Genomic DNA, 19,724 nt, shown 5'->3' with positions numbered 1-19,724 from the left:
GTATGAAAGAGGGGGTTTGCCTGTTTACTGTGCCCATGGTAAAGTAAATCTAGCCATGAAATCACAATTTAAGCTCTCATTTTGGCTATGCTGTCACTACAGAAAAATGATAGCCATCCCTTTTATAAAACCTAAAGATCAAACTGTACAACCTGGAGGGTTCTTCAGTGTAGAGTCAGGTTCCATCCTGAAGAGAATAGAGGAATGAGGGAGTAAGTCAGGCCCTCCTAATGAACTGCTGTGGGAGAAATCCCAGGAGGACACACACTGGACGATCCCTCTCTATGTCATATAGACTAATAGCTTTTGCTTTCCATCTGCTGATCTCCTTGATTTACATTTCAAAATAATGCTTTAGATATCTCCAAATTAAGAATTTTCCAAATAAGATAGCATCAAATTTCAACCTTAGTTATTTTTTTAAAAAAAAAGATTTTTATTTATTTATTTATTTGAGAGGTAGAATTACAGACAGTGAGAGGAAGAGACAGAGAGAGAGGTCTTCCACCCATTGGTTCCTTCCCCAGAGGGCTGCAATGGCCAATCTAAGGCAGGAGCCAGGAGCTTCTTCCTGGGCTCTCATGCGGGTACAGGGGCCCAAGTACTTGGGTCATCTACTGCTTTCCCAGGCCACAGCAGAGAGCTGGACTGGAAGAGAGGTAGCTGGGACTAGAACCTGCACCCATAAGGAATGCCTGCACTGCAAGCAGAGGATTAACCTACTGCGCCACAGCGCTGGTCCCATCCTTAGTTACTTTCAAGAGTATAGAACTATTTTCATATGGACAACTTAAGAAAACATTAGCAAACCCAAATAGTTTTTCTATAGAATGTAAGGTGTTAAGAGTATCAATGTTTACAGTTAGACACATTTATTTCATTTTCCCTTATCCTGAGAGAGAGAGAGAGAGAGACAGAGACAGAGACAGAGAGACAGAATCTTCATCCACCTGTTCACTCCACAACTTGCAATGGCTGGACCTGCATCAATCTGAAGCCAGGAGCCAGGAGCTTCTTCAAATTCTCCCATGTGGGTGCAGGGGCCCAAACACTTGGGCCATCCTCTACTGCTTTCCCAGGCCATAACAGAGAGCTGGATTGAAAGTGGATCAGCCGGGATCAAACTGGTACCCACATGGGATGCTGGCAATGCAGGTGGCGGCTTTTACCAGCTGCGCCACAGCGCCAGCCCCCATGGCTCTGATCTTGACTGCAGTGATGGAAATGCAAAACTGCACGAGATGAACCTGTCCAGAACTCAACACACAGGCAAACACACACACAGAGCTGGGGGACTCTGGGTAGGGCTGCACTGTTCTACAGTGGTCTGAACTGTGATATTTTACTGTGCATATCACAAATTGTTACCAGTGATGGCAATCGGCAAAGTCTATGGAATCTCTGTGTTATTGCTCACAACTGCATGTGGATCTACAATTGTCGCAATAAAAATTTCCCTTGGAATGCAGCAAGGGTCTGTCCCGGGCTATTGACCTTCTGTTAACCCCTGGTTGGACCCTCCCTTACAGCAACCTATCCGGAATCCGTGTGAAGCCCCATGGTCCGTGAGAAATGTCCTGTGTCTGCACAGCCCAGACAGTGGCCACTGAGACACGAACACTGAGCACCTGAAACGTGACTATTGCAGCTAAGAACTGACTTTTTCATTGCATTCATTCAGTTTCCTATAACGGACATTGCAGTGGCCACTTGTGTGGGGGGGGCAACTACTGGATGACATGGAAATGAAAGCTGACCCTACAACCTCTGGTCACCCATCCTAAGCAGACCGCAGTGAGGAACATTCATTTCCCACCACTCAACCAATCAACCACATCTCCAAGGATGGAACCAACTCTTCATTCTGAAGGGTGGACAGAAATCCTGACACACTGTGAAATATTAGGCAGTGAAAGTCCTTCGCACCTGTACTCTGCAGTGTCGCTCCCCGTCTTCGTGGAGGAACAACACAGGACCCTGCGTTGTTCTTCTGTCTGCTCGGCCCTCCCCGGGTTTGCTGCTGGTTCTTCCCGGGTTGGCTACTGTCCCTTCCACCTCCGTGGAAGGGCGGTTCCCCCTGCCACATTCCCCACTTCCGCGGGGGAGCGGCACACCGCCGGCCGGCTCTCTCAGGGGCTGCACAGGTGTTTCCCTTAGATGTTCCCCTTAGATGTTCCTGGTGCATGCCATCTCTCTCCTCCTTTATAGTCCTCCTCCGCCAATCCTAACTCGGCTGCCCACACGCCGAGTACGCTGCTCTCCTCCAATCAGGAGCAGGATCAGCTCCTGGAGGTCATCACTCAGGTTGGCAAGAGGCAGCTGCGTAGAAGCTGTTTTCTCCTCTCCCAGTGCCATATTGTGGGAGAGCAGATGCATAGAATAAGTCTTAATTCCAGTAACTCAGTCCAGTCCGGGTTGCTCCCCACAGATCCCCCTTTCTTTTTATTTTTTGGCGTTGATACGTGCCTGTCTTCGGTGTCCCGTGGCACACACTCTGCTCTACTTGCTAGAGTTGCCCACAGGTGCTTACAAGTCCTATCAATCAGGCAAACCGAATCAGGATCCTCTCTTCGCCATGTTGTGAGGAGGTTTTTAGGCGCTGATGCGTGCCTGTGTTCGGTGCCCTGCAGCGCATGCTCTGCTCTGCCTGCAGATGCTTACAAGCCCTATCAGGCAAACCGAATCCAAGCCTTCTCATTGCCATATTGTGGGGAGGCTTATTGGTGTTGATTCGTGCCTATCTTCGGTGACCTGCAGCTCATACTCTGGTCGAGCTGCCTGCTGGTGCTTACCACCTTACTAATCAGGCAGACCGAATCCAAGCCTTCTCATTGCGGTATTGTGGGGAGACTATTGATGTTAATTCATGCCTGTCTTCGGTGACCTGCGGCGCATAAGCTGCTAGCCGCCTGCAGGTGCTCACCACCTCCCTAATCAGGCAGACCGAATCCAAGCTCTCTCATTGCCATGTTGAGGGAGGCCTTATTTTTCTCCATTTCTCTATCTCCGGGCATTCCTATCTCTCCCATTTTACTTCTATCTGCCAACATTCCTATTTCTCTCATTTTACTTCTAAACTTCTGTTTCTCTTATCCCTGCGGCTTCCCGGCGCCCGCCCCGAGGCTGCTTCTCGGCGGCTTCCCGGCTCTGAGCCGCTTCAGCCCGCGCCTCTCTCATCTGCGCGGCTTCCCGGCTTTGTGCGGCTTGGCTTCACGCGCGCACTTCGCGGTCTCTGCGCTAGCCCCGCGTTCCCTATCTACTTGTGCCCCGCACGCTTTCTCTGCGCGCGGCAGCCTCCGCGAGTCACACAGCCCCAGCTCACGTCTCCGCCACTAGTATTCAATCTAAGTTCCCCGGGCTAACCTGGCGAATTCAACCCAGCTCACGTTTCCGCCCCACGATTTGGCTTCCCGTCCTTTGCTCCCCGGGCTAATCAGACGGATTTCAACCTTGCTTACGTTTCCGCTTCTGGTTTAACTTTTCGCCTTTTGCCCCCCGGGCTGACTTAAAGAATTCCAAACTGGCTTACGTTTCCACCTCGGCCTGCCCCCCACGGCTTCAATTTCCCTAACATTTTTCTCTACCCGGTATGTTTCCCTAAGTTTTCTTCCAACAATATTCCTCCCTCATTACTCCTGGCCTCTCCCCACAGTCCGCATCCGAGTCTGTTTGTTCTAGCTTTCACTTTCGCCTTCGACCTTAGAGATTTCTCCCAGCTTCCCCCCGTAGTCCGTATCCGAGTCTATGCCTAGGCTTTCAATAGCTTCTTCCGGCACCTTTTTCGTCCGGCTTTCCCCTAGGCTCTTTGCTAGTCTCTCTCTCCGGTAATTTCCCACTTCTTCCCGTTTCTTCCCTCCTAAGTTTCCTATCCAAGTCACGGCACCATTATGTTGCTCCCCCTCTTCGTGGAGGAACGACACTAAACCCTGCCTAGGCTTCATATCCGAGTCACGGCACCATTATGTCGCTCCCCGTCTTCATGGAGGAACAACACAGGACCCTGCGTTGTTGTTCTGTCTGCTCGGCCCTCCCCGGGTTTGCTGCTGGTTCTTCCCGGGTTGGCTACTGTCCCTTCCACCTCCGTGGAAGGGCGGTTCCCCCTGCCACATTCCCCACTTCCGCGGGGGAGCGGCACACCGCCGGCCGGCTCTCTCAGGGGCTGCACAGGTGTTTCCCTTAGATGTTCCCCTTAGATGTTCCTGGTGCATGCCGTCTCTCTCCTCCTTTATAGTCCTCCTCCGCCAATCCTAACTCGGCTGCCCACACGCCGAGTACGCTGCTCTCCTCCAATCAGGAGCAGGATCAGCTCCTGGAGGTCATCACTCAGGTTGGCAAGAGGCAGCTGCGTAGAAGCTGTTTTCTCCTCTCCCAGCGCCATATTGTGGGAGAGCAGATGCATAGAATAAGTCTTAATTCCAGTAACTCAGTCCAGTCCGGGTTGCTCCCCACACTGCAGGACCCCCATCCAGGTGAGAAGACGGCCCAGCAGGTGTACAGACCCAGATGTGTGGCTTATTTGGCCAGTGTTTCCCAACCATATTGAAATGCTTCATTCTTTTCCCTGGTTAGGGGTGAAATCAACAGAAACTTGATCTTTTGTAATTTTTTTCCTCTCAATTTATTGTGCAATTCTAGTACCAAAGATGGCAGTTCCAGGAATACTCTCAGAACACCAGAGAGAATGTGCGTACAGGGGTCCCAATTCTACAAGGACAAGGAGGAATAGCTGAACAGCTGGGGGAATGGGGGAAGGGAAGGCTTTGGAGAAGCAGAGATAAAGCTCAGCTCAGATCAATAGCATGTCCAAGTTGAACAGATCTTTGATGCTAGGCAGGCCACTAGCAGCAATCACCAGCCTAGGGCTTCACTTGGCTGGTTTTGCAACACCCAGCCAGGAGGCCCTCTGGGAATCTCTGCACGCAAGGTCATTATGGAACTGGAAAGCCCTGCCCAGGGCGGGGCGGAGCCTGCCTCTTCATCTGCACACTTAGGCAGCTCTGGGCACAGCAGGTGCCTGTGTACACTCAGCACGCTCCAGACCCGCACACATGGTATAGTCTTGCAGCTCAGGCTGAGAGGTCTGCGGGTGTTGTGAGCTCCCACCCAGCCATGTCGTCCTGCAGCCGCGTGGCGCTGGTGACCGGCGCCAACAAGGGCGTCGGCTTCGCCATCGCGCGCGCCCTGTGCCGGCTCTTCTCGGGGGACGTGGTGCTCACAGCGCGGGACGAGGCGCGGGGCCGGGCAGCCGTGCAGCAGCTGCAGGACGAGGGCCTGAGCCCGCGCTTCCACCAGCTGGACATCACGGACCTGCAGAGCATCCGCGCCCTGCGCGACTTCCTGCGCCGGGAGTACGGGGGCCTGGACGTGCTGGTCAACAACGCGGCCATCTACATGGAAAGTAAGGAGGCAGGGCAGGAGACCTCCCCAGAGCCTCCGGAGCGGTGGGGTGCATCTACTAGACGATCCTGGGGTGCAGGATCAGCACCAGAGTCTAGAAAAGGGACCCCCAAGGAGCAGAAGGAGAGGCTGGGAGGGTGAAGAGTGGGAAGCTGGGCCCTTGGGGAGTGGTGGGCTTTTCCAGACAAAGGGACCTTGGTGTTTCCCAGGCTTCAACACCAGGGGGCATTTCCAGGTCCTCTTCCATCTCTATGATTGAGATTTAGGCTATGCATTGATTTTTCAACTGATTTTGAAATAAGCAAGTTATTTTTTACTGGTGACAAGAGATGGCCCATGGAGGTTGCCACTTTTAGGAATGGAGGATGTTATCCGATGACAGTGAGGTTGGCACAAAGCAGCAATGAGAGGCAGACTTCTCTCGGGGTGGCTGGGTTTCCCGTGCACTGCTTTAAGTCTACAGAATTCTAGCCAAGGGACAGGCTCTGTGGCAGATGCTGCTCAGAACAGCCACATCCAGTGTGGCAGCGCCAGTTCCAGTCCTGGCTACTCTGTTTCTCATCCAGCTTCCTGCTAACATGGCTGGGAGCTGCAGAGAATGTCTCAAGTGCTTGGGGCCCTGCAACCCTCAGGAGAGACCTGGGTAGCTTTCCTAGCTCCTAGTTTCTGCCTTGCCCAGCCTTGGCAGTGGTGGGCATTTGGGGAATAGAATAGGAGCTGAAAGATACTTTGCTTTCTCTCTCTCTCTTTCACTCTCTCTCTCTCTCTTTTACATTTCAAATAAATGGACATTAAACATTTTTTAAAAAATGATTCCCCGTATCTTTCAGACCCCAAAGTTGTGGACACCATGCCCTTTCATATTAAAGCGGAGGTGACTATGAACACAAACTTCCATGGCACCCGAGATGTCTGCACGGAGCTGCTGCCTCTCATGAGGCCTGGAGGTGAGTCTCCTGGGGACTCCACGCTGTGCCCTCAGGAGGGAGCTGGCCCTGCTGCCCAGGCTCTCAGCTCCATCCCTGCTGCCTGTCCTGCTCCAGCTGCACCAGCCTACTGCTGCCCCTGCCAGGGGCTGTCCTGGGTCAGGACATCGTCCCGCTCCTGCACTGCCCCTGCAGTCTCTGCCATTGGCACACCTGGTGCCTTCTGACCCTGCAGTCTTAGCTCACAGGTCTCCTGGGAGAGGCTCCTTATTTCTCCCATGCCCATCTCATGTCGGAGGCCCTGGGGGTGCCACCCTGGGCCCTCTCTGCTCCCTGAGTGACCTGAGTCAGCCTGGCAGGTCCTCCTAGCAGTCACCACTGTATTCCCCAGAGGACGTCTCCTCCTTAGACACCCTGAGCTGTCCTGCCTCTCCGTCACCTCCTGATGCCCTTCGCAGGCTAAACATATTTCCAGAGGCTGCTCCTCCACCCCTGTGTCACCGTGGGCACCTACCTGATCCTGGCGGTCACCCTGTCCTGCCCCGTCCTCCAGTTATTCCAGGGCTGGGACTGAGCTCTACCCCGACCCATGCATCCAGGTGCGCAACTACCCTCAGGTGGGGCTGTGGACAGGTGCAAACCTCCCCTGGGACCTCCCTTCTCCAGCACTTTCCTCTCTGGCATTCTGTCCACCTCTGACAGTCTCGCCCTCCCCAGAGTCCAGGCCCTGAGTGTGGCTTACAGGGGCCTCCTGTAAGTTAGCATGGCTAACTCCAGGCTCATGGTCACTGCCCTCCAGTGGGCTTTGTTCCCAACACAGCACATGGTCACTGTCTTTGTTGGGAAGTGCTGTGACACTCACCCCAGCCACTCTCCTTCCATCTACACAGAGAGGCACCAGCCGACACTTGCAGGAAGACTGGTATGCGAGGTGGAGAGTTGAGGACTTGCACATACAACTTACTCAACTCCTAACCTGTTTTCCTGACCTGTCCCTGGGGAAGGTCCTACTGCCTCCAAGACTCTGCTTCAGCAGGACCTCAAAGGACGGCTTTTCCAATGTCGCTGCCTCCTCTACGGATTCAGACTTGAAGGCAACAATGGAGCTCCTGCAGACTGGCGTGGTGTCGTAGCCAGTAAATCCTCCCCCTGCAAGCCAGAATCCCATATGGGTGCCTATTCGAGTCCCAGCTGCTCCACTTCTGATCCAGCTCCCTGCTGATGGCCTGGGAAAAGCAGCAGAAAATGGCCCAAGTACTTGGGCCCCAGCCACCCACATGGGAGACCCAGATAAAAGTCCTGGCTCCTGGTTTTGGCCTGGCTTAGCCCTGGCCATGACAGCCATCTGGGGAGTGGAAGTGGAAAATCTTTATCTTTTTGTCTCTCCCCATCCCTATGGGAGTGGCCAAAGGTTGGAAGACCTTTCCCTCTTTCTGTCTCTCCTTCTCTCTCTATAACTTTGACTTTCAAATCAGTCTTTAAAAATCGGAGCTCCTTATGCCAGTACCACAAATCCTAGCCTGTTCCCCTTAGAATGCACACTGCTGTGTGTCTCTCAAGAGAATGTTCTCTGGTCTCAAATCCCCATCAGCTTCGGTCTTCACCAGCCATGATGTGCACACCTTTTCACATAGTGATATTTTTAAATGATTTTATTTCTTTGTTTGAGAGGTAGAGTGATAGAGAGAGGTAGAAACAGAGAAAACCTCTTCCATCTACTGGTTCACGCTCAAATGGCTGCAATGGCCAGAGTAGACCGATCTGAACCCAGGAGCCAGTAGTCTCTTCCATGTCTCCCACATCAGTGCAGGGGCCCAAGTGCTTAGCCCATCTTCCACTGTTTTCCCAGGCCCTAAACAGAGAGCTGGACAGGAGGAGAAGGTCCTGGGACATGAACCAGCACCCATAGGGATGCCGGTGCCACAGGCAGAGACAACCTACAGTGCCACAGCACTGGCCCCTCATATAGTGATTTCTGGTGCATTTTAGGCAGAGTGGTGAACGTGTCCAGCATGACATGTCTCAGAGCCCTTAAATCCTGTAGCCCGGAGCTGCAGCACAAGTTTCGCAGTGAGACCATCACGGAAGAGGAGCTGGTGGGGCTCATGAAGAAGTTTGTGGGAGACGCAAAGAAGGGGGTGCACCAGACGGAAGGCTGGCCTGACACTGCCTACGGAGCAACCAAGATGAGCATCACTGTCTAGTCCAGAATCTAGGCCAGGAACCTGAGTGAGCAGAGGGGAGGGGACAAGATCCTTCTGAATGCTTGCTGCCCAGGGTGGGTGAGAACCGACATGGGGGGACCCGACGCCACCAAGAGCCCAGAAGAAGGAGCAGAGACCCCTGTGTACTTAGCCCTTTTGCCTCCAGATGCCGAGGGCCCTCATGGGCAGTTTGTCATGGACAAAAAAGTTGAACAGTGGTGAGCTCACCCCCAGCTCCACCCATGCGTCCTGTTTTCTTACCTGTCCTGTTTTAACCCAAAGGACTTTACACTGTCAGCCAATGTCCCAGCCAATGGGGAAATCCAAACATCGCTATCAACTAAGACCTGCAAATGTTCTACGACTTCTCTCTTGGCTACTCAGTGACTAGAGTGCTAATTCTGTGAATTCTCTTGAGATCCCTCTGTGATGGGGGAGAGAGGGTGCGATTGCTGAAAATAACAACTGGAAATCAAGGGTTGAATGAATGCTTCTTCAGAAAGGTCTATATGCAGATTGTTTATGTGCTGATGAAAATCCACCCCACATGCCAGGACAGGGGAGAGAGATTGGGCTCAAGTAGGAATTCAGGAAGCAACCTTGGGAACTGATACTCAAAGGTTGCCTGGAAGGAGGAGGGTTGACAAAGGGTAGGGTCGGTCTTTGCTAAAGTGACCTAGCAGGATTCTTTTTGAAAGCAGACTGGGGTGATCAGATGTCCCCTCTGGAGTGGTGTGGGGTGAGAAATGTGGTCAGGCAGCCAGGGTGAGCGATCCTGGCCAGGGCTTGCAAGGACAGAGGCTGAAGCCCCAGGTCAGTCCTTGTTGAGCAGAGGCGTCAGAAGAGCTCCAGGAACATTTGGTCAAGGAGCGAGGCTTTGTCATGGCCCAGGCAGACACCAGCCAGGCCATGCTGTTGGTTCTTGAGGCTCCTGGGGCACTGCTCTCTTTGTTCCCATAAATGCTGAGTAAGTGTTTCCCCCAGGGGGAGGCGCTGAGTAATCACAGCTGGATTGAATGGAAGCTCAGGTCTAAGGCAGAATTGCCCGGCTGTGCAGTTTAAAGAAGGGTCTCTGCAGAAAGATCTCAGTGCAGTTCTCCAGGTGCATTACATGTTGGGCTGAGGGAGGTGGACACAGGTGTCTTGCATTCAATGGTGGAGGTATCTGGATGAGGTGTGTGGGGTTCCAGGATAAAGTGGAGTTCTTAATCATGCAGGTCTGTGCCTACATCTGGTATTGATGGGTTACTCATTAGCAGCTTCCTGCTGTGCACTGGGAAAGCAGTGGATGGTGGAACAAGTACTTGACTTCTGCCAGCCGTGTGGGAGACCCAGATGGAGTTCTTGGCTAAAGTCTGCTCCAGCCCCAGGTATTGAGGACATTTGAGGAGTGAACCAGAAGATAGAAGATCTCTTTCTCTCTCTTTCACACACATTCTCTCCCCCTCTCCTTCTCCCTCTCTTACTGTGACACTCAATACATTCAAATAAAGAAATAAATGGTTTAAATAGTAAAGTAGTGTTGAAGTTAACAGACTGTGCTTTGTCAGATGGCCTTTTCACAAAAACACAAAGCTCTACCACCTACTGAGACCAGCGAGCAGCGTCAGGGCCACAGAGACTTAGGTCAAAGGTGTCCTCACAGGCACAGTTGAAGCAGGACCCAAATCCTGTGCCTAAGAAACAGCAAAGTGAAGCAAATGTGGACACAACTGTCACATGCAAACCGGGAACATGAAATGCAAAGATCCCCTGTTTAAGCAGAAACAGCTCGAGCACCCGTTGTCCTGGAAGACGTCTACGTTTAGAAAGATGAGGTCATTTCAGCGACTATCACACAACTACTCTGGTCCAGAGGAGGTCTCAGTCACTCACCTCTGTCCTAAAATCACCTGCCTGCCAATTATGTGAGCATGGGGTCAATGCTCACGACCACATGGCGTCTGTTGTTCCCCCTCGCACAGGAAGTTCCTACTGAGGTGATTGGTGTTTCCTGTAGTGATCTGATTTTCTGGCATTCCCCCAGGAGGTCTTGATGGCTCTTTGGAGAGCACTCAGGAGACATGGCCAGGCCTCTGGCAGGGCTGGTAGTAACAGGGAATTGTGAGAGGCACAGAAGCAGATGGGCTCAAGGACTCCTGCAAGGAAGAGGAATCCCCCAAGTTCCCCACATCTGTGAGGACGGAAGCCAAGCGTGGGGACAGCACCGTGGTGTGCAGCGAGCAGATCGGAGACTGACACAGAAGGTGCGTTCCTAGGAGACGGTCTCAAGGCTGCAAGGACTGGCATCCTGCTTCGTTCACGTTGCAGGGTGGAGGGAAGAGTGGGCCGGCTGGGGGGGCAGACACCAGATGTGGAGGAAAGGAGCCAGGACCAGGAGCTGCCACCACTGTGTACCTACGGGGCCCGCAAGGACACTCATGAGGCCCCTGGTACCTCCAGTGAGAACACAGACGAGTCCAAACACAACCCCCCAGTTTGAGCCCACAGTTCCTCTTCCTGTGCAAGAAATTAAAATGTTGGGGGAAGATGAAGAGGGAATTTTTAAAATGTGGGCCAAGCTGTTCTAATTGGCTTCAGAGAAGGGCAACCCAGAGTGGAAGGAGGCAGTAACAAGGGGTCTCACCTTCCTTTCCTTTCCCCTCCTCTCCCTCCCCTCCTCTCTCTCTCTCTCTCTCTCTCTCTCATGTGTATCTCCATCTCTATCACTATCTCTATCTCCATTATATTTACTAAGATTCTGCCCATAGCTTTATGTAACAGACAACAGCATACCAGCCTGCCACTCAACTGGTTTATGCTTAAGTCTCTGTTCCAATAGGAAGCTGTTTAAAAAAGAAATGAAAAGCCTGCTGTGTACATGCTAACTATCTTGGCGGGTATGCCATGAAACATGGAAATGAACTTCAGAAAGCAAGCGTAAGGAGTTAATAAAGCTGATCCTTGAAACCTAAATAAAATTCGGACAGAGAATAAGTAACTAGCCCTGGTTACGTGTGAAATTTTCCTGAGTGGTTAAAGCTTACCACCACAAAGCATGCATTGTGAAATCTTTAGCTCGCAAGGTCTGAAAGTGCCAGTGTCTATTTGAAATGCTTCTTCTCCAAAGCCCAGGTGAAGCCAGAGTTAATGCCCAGGGCGTCCATTTTAATGCTAAAACTATTCAGGTACTGTTCAGGGGGAGGTAAAGCCCAGGCTGCAGAGGGCCTGTTTCTCTGGCTCACTCAAAGCCGCCCAGGACAGAGCCCCAGGACGAGCTCAGCAAAGGGCAGGAGTGCTGTCCGATGGCGATGGCGTCTCCATCTTTTGGCTAAGATCAAGCCTAGAGCGCTGTCCGCAGCTCTGAGTGCCCCAGGAAGCCGGCGACTGTGTCCCCAGAAAGAGGATGTGTGAGGACCCAAGTCACTGCTGTTGTGCTTGCTAGAGACAGCAACCCCACCCCATCCCCAACCCTAACAGCTCCTTGCCCAGGTCAATAAACGTATACAAGGGGTAAAATTAAACACACTTACCTACAGTGTAAGGATTTTAGAATATCAATGTGTTACTGGGGAGCAAAGGGTCCTTGTCTTCATGCAAGAAAGAATTCAGGTGTGAGGCAGAGAGCAGTGGAAAGCAACATAGCAAGGTGCATCAGGGTAGGGACAGCTGTAAGAACAGATGGGCACCTCTCCAGACAGAACCTGAGAGAGTGTGTGGTTCACATTTAGACTGGGGTTTTTAAGGGGATGGGGGTTGCCTTCCCACCTTTTCCCTCTCCCCTCCTTCTCCTCCTGAACAAAGGACTTGTTGGATGTTAATACGAAAAATTCCTTTCTGAGTTTTTCCCCCTGAAGTCATCAGACAGGGGAAGCCTGGCTGGCACTGCCCTGCCTTAGAGGAAGGATGGTTATCAGGCCAGGTAGAAGGGGCAGGACCCTCTGGAAGGTCATCAGGATCTGGGCAGGACGTTTGAAGTGCAGATACTGGGCTGACCAGGAAGGTTATTGGGATGGCTTAGAGTTGCGGATGCTGGACCACTGTAGATGTCAATTCCTTAGGGCGTTGTCACACACACACATAAGCTCATTTCTGACTTCCTACCTAACAAATGGAATCCCTACTTTAAAAGATTTAACTCGGCTCATGTGACCTGGGTACAAGCTAGAGGATGGAGGGGTTGAAAGGTCATCACAAAACACACCCAACACCAGGGTAAGGAAAAGGTTTATTGTCGGGTCGGGGAAACCCTACAGGCTGCCTCCCCGTGCACAGAGAGAGCAGCAGCCTGTACTGGGAGAACAGTCTTCTACAGCTTTCCACTTGCAGGGACTTGGGAGGGGCAACTCCCGTTAGGGTGGGGGTGGAGCTGACGCTTGTGGTTGGGCCATTTGGTCACCTGATTCCTAGTAAGCCAGGCTGGGCTTACTGTGCAAGATGGAGTCTGGGACTTGAGATGGCACCTGAGAGAAGACAGCTTGGCAACATATCACACTGTAGCGTGTCGCTTGTTCATGCTCACGCTGGTGTGGTTGAATAGGGCCCGGGCTCCCTGCCTCTGCCCAGCTTCTCGAGGGAGCATTGAAGCACGTACATACAGGACAGATCAAAATTCAGAATTTAGAAGTTGTAGTTCTGATTCTATTGATAGCTTATTGCTTTCACGTATCATGAATATGGAAAACGGTAGGCTGGGACCATGGCAATTTAGAACGTTTTGACATCCTGGGAGCCTGCTGGCTGGAGACAGAATGCCCCTTCCAGAGTCGGTGAATTCCTGGAGATAGCAAATTCCTTTGCATGCACACACACTTTGATACCTAAACCAACTAAGCAGGAGCTCATATTCCCGACCACCCACTTATCAAACCCCACTCAACCAGCCAGTGGTTCCCTTGCCCCAAATCACTCCAGGGCCAGCTACTGGACCTCTCAGGACCACCCTGATAGCCCAAAGCCCTCTGATAAAATTCTAAATCCTACACTTGCTCTACATCCCTTACCCCGCCTCACCTATTCTTTCCAGCAGAAACCACAAAACAGGCTCTGACTCGTGCCTTTTCCTGTCTCCCTTCTGCCTCCTGACACACCAGCGAGAGGATCAGAAGATCCACACAGAGGCACACATCCAGGAGGCAGTCTAAGATCTTGATCCTGATTCGGATCTGGCTAAAAGGTCCATGAGAGTCTCACAGGCATGGAAAGCCATGACACGGTGGCAAAAAACTATCTAAATGAAAGATCCTGGTGAACAAGACCCCAACAGAAGGAACAGGCCATCAAGGAGAGAGGCGCCTTTCTCTGAAGGGAGGAAGGAACCTCCACTGTGATATGGCCTTGACTAAACAAGTTCAGAGTCGGTGAACTCAAGGGGCTTCCATAGCCTAGACAGCTCATAGCAAGAGTCTCGGGTGATTGCTGACGTCATAAATAAGAGCGCCAATTGTTAAATCAACAACGGGAGTCACTGGGTACATGCTCCCCACGTAGGATCTCTGTCCTTAATGTGTTTTACTATGAAACTTAAAAGCAACACTACTAGTGGAACAATACCCTATACCTTGTGCGGTTGTGTGAGTGCAGCCTGTTGAAACCCTTGCTTAGTGTATACTAAGCTGATCTTCAGTATATGAAGGTGATTGAAAATGAAACTCGATGAAGCGCAGGATGGGAGAGGGGGTGGGAGAGGGGAGGGCCACGGAAGGGAGGGAGGTTGGGAGGGGGGAGCCACAACAATATAAAAGTTGCACTTTGTAAATTCACATTTATTAAATAAAAAAAATAACTATATAACAAACCAAAAAAGGAAAAAAAAGAACTTAATACTTTACCCTTTTAGTATTTTTTATGTTCTACTTAAAACTATTGGTTGAACTCTGTAATTAATACACAATTACTCTTAGGTGTTTAATTAATGCTATAACTAGTACTCAAATAGTATTTTACACTTTGTGTTTCTGTGTGGGTGCAAACTGTTGAAATCTTTACTTAATATATGCTAAATTGATCTTCTGTATATAAAGATAATTGAAAATTAATCTTGATGAGAATGGAAGGGAAGAGGGAGTGGGAGAGGGGAGTGTTGTGGGTGGGAGGGAAGTTATGGGGAGGAAACTATTGTAATCCATAAGCTGTACTTTGGAAATTTATGTTCATTAAATAAAATAAAATATAAATATAAAAAAAAAGATCTCAAGTCTGCAAGAATCTACATCCGACCAGACACACCAGGTGGATTTTGAAGGTCACCTTTCTGAACCCAGCGTAGGAAATCAAATCTGAAGTAAATGGGGACATGGGAGCTGTGACCTCAAGGGCTACTTCTCACAGCCAAGTTTTTCAAATGCTGGTTAGACTGACTTAGTCTCCCGTGTCCTATTGACTGGTTGTGCAGCAGTGAATTATAATCCCGCAGTTTCACCTCTTCCTCCAGCACTAGTTTAGAATGCAACCCACCTCCCCACTGACGCTGGGGTGCTGCCTTGTGCTCAGTTTGGGGTTGCAGAGCAGGATCTCATGGCATTGGAGAATGGTGGGAATCTGTCACTTGAGGAAACTTCTCCATTCCTATGTTCATCATCTCAGAATCATTGGCTATGAACTGTAAGGAGAAACAGCAAGTTCAAGGGTACAAATGCCTCATAACTGCTTCCTGAGTATGCTCCAATGAACTATCTAATACCTATGAGAACAACAAAAAATCTGATTATTAAAAAAATACAAGGGTCAGTGTTTTGTACAGCGGGTTAAGCTGCCTCCTATGACGATAGCAGTGCCTCTGAGTACTGGTTCAAGTCCCGGCTGCTCACTTCTGATCCAACTTCATGCTAATGCACTTGGGAAAGCAGAGAAGATGGCCAAACCTCTTGAGCCCCTGCCACCCCCATGGGAGACCCAGACAGAGTTTCAGGCCTCTGACGTCAGCCTGGCCCAGCCCTTGCCCTTGTGGCCAGTTGGGGGAGTGAACCAATGGGGGGAAGTGCTCTTTATATCTGTCTCTTCCACTTCTTCCATAACTCTGCATTTCATACAAATAAATCAATCTCTTAAAAAGGCATCAAAAATTGTATAGAGACGTGCTGGGCAAGGAGGCCATTGGTTGAATAAACTCTGTCCAACAGATGCCTGCATGGTCTTGACACTGAGTCTAATGCCCGCGTGGTGAGTAGGCAGGTGCTATCAGGCAGAATTTAGACTGAGATCCGTTCTCTAGCTGGTTAGTACTAGTCATGGGGGAGAGCTGCTGACACACTCTGCAATGAACAGATCTCTGCAATCTTATCTTCCTAAATCATAGCAATCTTCCAAGACAGTTGTTGCTCCAACTGTTTGCATTTGAACACTCTATCTTGCTTTGTATGCGTTCTGTTTTCACTGTCGTTCACCTACATGGCAAGATATCTCTGTATCTTCTTCAATCCCTGTTTTTCAGCCCCACGTTTTGGCCATACTTCAGCCTATGATCAGAGACGTCACTGACCTACAGCACAGTGCTGTTTATCTGTGGTCATGATGGCGGTCACTGGTCTCCGTGTGTGGCAGAGCCTCCTGTTTTTGTCAAATGGTCATCGGACAGACATAGCAATGTTTTAGCAATATTTAAAGATTAATCATTGAACCATGTTTTTATTGCTTATTTATTGATTTGAGAGAGAGAGAGAGAGAGAGAGAGAGAGAGATTGAGAAAGACAGAAATAGAGATAACTTTTATCCTCTGGTTCATTCCCCAAATGCCTGCAACAGCCAGGGCTGAGCCAGTCTTCCTCCTGTCTGATAACTTCAGCAGGGAAAACTCAGAAAGGAATTTTTAGTATTTACATCCAAAAAGTCCTTTGTTCCAGTAGGAGAAGAGGGGAAGGCAAGGCCCATCCCCTTAAAAACCCCTGACCTCAACCGGACTGCGCACTCAGCCCTCTGCCTCTCTGCTGAGTCGCCCACCTGGCCTGCCCAGGTGTACTCTCCACTCAGCCAAGCAGCCTCGCTCTTCCCAAGTCTGAGCGACTGGGCACTCTCTCTCAGGTCCTGTCTGGAGAGGTGCCCATCCGTTCTTACAGATGTCCCTGCCCTAATAAACCTTGCTATTTTGCTTTCCACTACTCTCTGTCTCACACCTGAATTCTTTCTTGCGCGAAGACAAGGGCCCTGCCATTCTCAGGCAACAATGACTGTATCTGTTTAAAAATCTCAGTCTTCGTAAGTAATCCATGTATGATTATTAACAACAGATAAATTTATTTTTTAAAGATTTATTATATTTATTTGAAAGACAGAGTTAAAGAGAGAGGCAGAGACCGAGAGAGATCTTCCATCCGTTGGCTCACTCCCCAGATGGCCACAATGGCCAAGGTACACTGATCTGAAGCCAGGTGCCTCTTCTGGGTCTCCCACATGGGTGCAGAGGCCCAAGGACTTGGGCCATCTTCTACTGCTTTCCCAGGCCACAGCAGAGAGCTGGATCAGAAGAGGAGCAGCCAGAACTAGAACCAGCCCCCATAGGGAATGCCAGCGCTTCAGGCCAGGGCATTAACCTGCTAAGCCGCAGCACCGATCCCCAACAATAGATAAATTTAACCAACTTAAATGCTTCTAAGTATAAATAAAAAACGAATAAGTAGAGAACAGTAAAAATTCCAAGTATAAAATTATGTTTTTGATTGGTAAATATGTGAGATATGAGAGATATGTTTTAAATAAATAAACATTTGACCAGAACCCACATGGCTGCTGTAATACTAGGAAAAAAAAATAAGACAAATACTGAACAATTATAGAAATGTTGTAGAAAATGTATGAAACATGCATCTATGAGATTAATTTGGCTCAGATGAAAATAAAATCCCATATATAAGTTTCTGAAAACTGTGCCATTAACAATGTTCTAATGTTAACAAAAATTTGGCCCCCTACACTAAAGGAATCAGGTTTTCTTAAGATGCAGACATATTAATACGTATTACAAGATGCCTTGATCTTTAATTGTAAAATCTGTTCTCTAATCTTCTAAACTGCAGCTTCTGATTTCCACAGTGTCTGTGTACTTGGGATGCCCTTGACTCTCTGGGCAGCGCCTGTGAGCTGTTTCTCCTCCCTGGTTCTCACCCTGCTAGAAACGGACACTAAAAATGTTTGTCTTGGAACCTAGGAGAACAGGACCATTTCATTCTTTACCTCTGGTCTTTCCTGATGTCTTTACATTGTTCCAAACAGTGAGACAGTTTCTTACACTCATGCTTCTAGTCCAGGTCTTACCATGGCCTCTGTTGGTGAGGGACCAAAAGGGGGAAAAGATTTTGTATTTTGTTGCTGCAATTTACTCTGGTCTGTAACTCAGGTGAAATCACCCTGGCTGAATGGATGATGAGTGTTTCTCACAGGGGTCAGGGATCCTATTTTTGACCAAGCGTTTGGAAACTTTGGATATTGCAGTCAGGCTTTCTCAATCAAAGTTTCAAATTAAGGTCTCTGAGCTTGGGATTTGCAGCTGGGCCCCCGGAAGTCTTCATGGATGCAGCTCTCACCCTACAGAGATCAAGCAGATGAGGCTCAGGTGGATTGCACAGAAAGTACTCTCAAGTTATAGAACAAACAAATGCCATGTCGCATTGCTATAGGTGCGTTGCTGATACACTATTCTAGTGTTCTTGGACTTTCATACAGGCCTGCTGGTTCTGATTCGATGTCGTCAGGCATGATTGTGAGCTTAGTAATAACAAGGACCTGGGGGCTCTGGGACGCTTTCACAAGTGCCCCTCCCACCACAGGCCCCTACCTGAAGGACAGAAAGGTCGCAAAACTCTCCTGTGCTTTTGAACTGTTTGCCAAATTCTATCCAAGTTTTAATCATGATGCTTTCACATCTTTAGTCATCCACAGTTGTGGTTCTTCTCTGAAAACACAATCAAAGGAGACTACAAACAGATGTTTGCAAATACAGGTTGTCTGACTAAAGCTCAGCGAACACACTAACCTTTCCAAAAACTGGTAAGGACACTGATGGATTCACAGACCTGCTAATGGAGATCACGCAGGACAAGAAGCAGTTACAGGAGAGGCAGCAACGTGAACTTATTGTGTGTGTCTGTGTCTTCCATAAGCCATTGTTGGTTCTGCACGTAGAGACCTCTTCTTCTAGGTTAAAGATTTTCTTGTGATTCCTATGGTATACACTGCTTTGGTGAAATACAGTTTTGCAAACAGAGGTAAAAACAATTCCCTTTCCCTCTGAGTCTACCCAAAATCCAAAAACTTTTGTAAGATTTTTCATGGCAATGTGTGGTTTACATGAGTTCAGTAAAAATCTGTTCTTGTATTAATAGGATATAATTAAAAACATTGACATGTCCAAATATCACACTCGGAATGCCTGACTTCCTGGGTTCCCAGCCTTCCAGAGTTCAGTGAATAAAGAAAGCTGAAATTTCACAGTAAGCCATAAAACCTCAAAAGAGCAGGCATGTTAGTTTAAAAAAACAAAAAAAACAAAACAAAACAAAACAAAAAAACATGTCTTGCATTGACTGTTTAACTTTGAGAGTCTTCCAAATCTGAGGTTATTAAATGACAAAGGGGCTTCTGGTACTATACTTGATGCAAACAGGCAATCAACAAACTACAATACACCTGCTGTTGGATGGAACTCTGTCCATTGTTCTGGGGACACAAACCTGGTCTGTTGTGCTCATGGTGGTCTGCTCTGTGTTCTCTCGTGAACTTTATGTCTATTGCCTGTCAAAAACTACAATTCCCTCAAGATAATGCTGGCTTAGAGATGATGGCTCTCTTATCACAAACTGAAACGGTTAATTTTACCAAAGGACTCCAGGTAAAGGACACCCAAGGTCCCCTTCTTCCAAAATGTCTACTGCTTAAAAATGTGACCAAAAGGATTTTTGGCACTGACTCTTGGCTGTCAATCATGTACCCTTGAGTAGGGGACAAAATCAGACCAACAACCAGGACAATTCTGTCCTGACAACAAGGGATAAACAAAACTAGCTACAGGATGACTGATCAGTTTTGTTTAAAGACAGTAAGTGAGCAGAGGGGATAAAGGGTTAAGATGAAGTCACTAGTGTCACCCCTAAAATAAAACACATAAGACTGATGTTACAGGAATTTGGGGTTGATTCTGTATCTCGTGCTGATGAAGAATTAGGATGAGGACACAAATGGGGAAGAGAAAAGCAAGGAAAGTAGATTTTACTGGGAGACAGAGACT

At 49.2% G+C, this 19,724-nt stretch overlaps 2 protein-coding genes across 25 annotated transcripts in view; one reads left to right on the top strand and one right to left on the bottom strand.

Annotated features, from left to right (window-relative positions):
• SETD4 (SET domain containing 4) overlaps positions 1–19,724 on the bottom strand; it is a 109,681-nt gene that overhangs the window by 66,624 nt on the left and 23,333 nt on the right. For 3 of the 24 annotated variants that reach the window (XR_011387702.1, XR_011387701.1, XR_011387695.1), the window contains exons 2-3: positions 18,514–18,660; positions 14,963–18,392 (exon numbers count right to left, since the gene is read on the bottom strand). The exons of 11 other annotated variants lie outside the window; for them this stretch is intronic. The gene's annotated coding sequence lies outside the window, so the exon portion shown is untranslated. Of the gene's footprint in view, positions 1–14,962; positions 18,463–18,513; positions 18,661–19,724 lie in introns of those variants that run through there. 10 more of the 24 variants (XR_011387704.1, XR_011387707.1, XR_011387700.1 and 7 more) reach the window with 9 other exon arrangements.
• On the top strand, positions 4,839–9,033 carry LOC100344189 (carbonyl reductase [NADPH] 1). Its single transcript, XM_008274851.4, is given in 3 exon segments — positions 4,839–5,398; positions 6,228–6,344; positions 8,313–9,033. Coding segments are annotated over 3 exon segments (843 nt in total). The 5' UTR covers positions 4,839–5,109; the 3' UTR covers positions 8,750–9,033.

Source organism: Oryctolagus cuniculus, chromosome 4, assembly GCF_964237555.1.
Source record: "Oryctolagus cuniculus chromosome 4, mOryCun1.1, whole genome shotgun sequence".
In the NCBI taxonomy this organism is placed as follows: domain Eukaryota; kingdom Metazoa; phylum Chordata; class Mammalia; order Lagomorpha; family Leporidae; genus Oryctolagus; species Oryctolagus cuniculus.
This window is presented reverse-complemented; position numbering and strand designations above follow the sequence as displayed.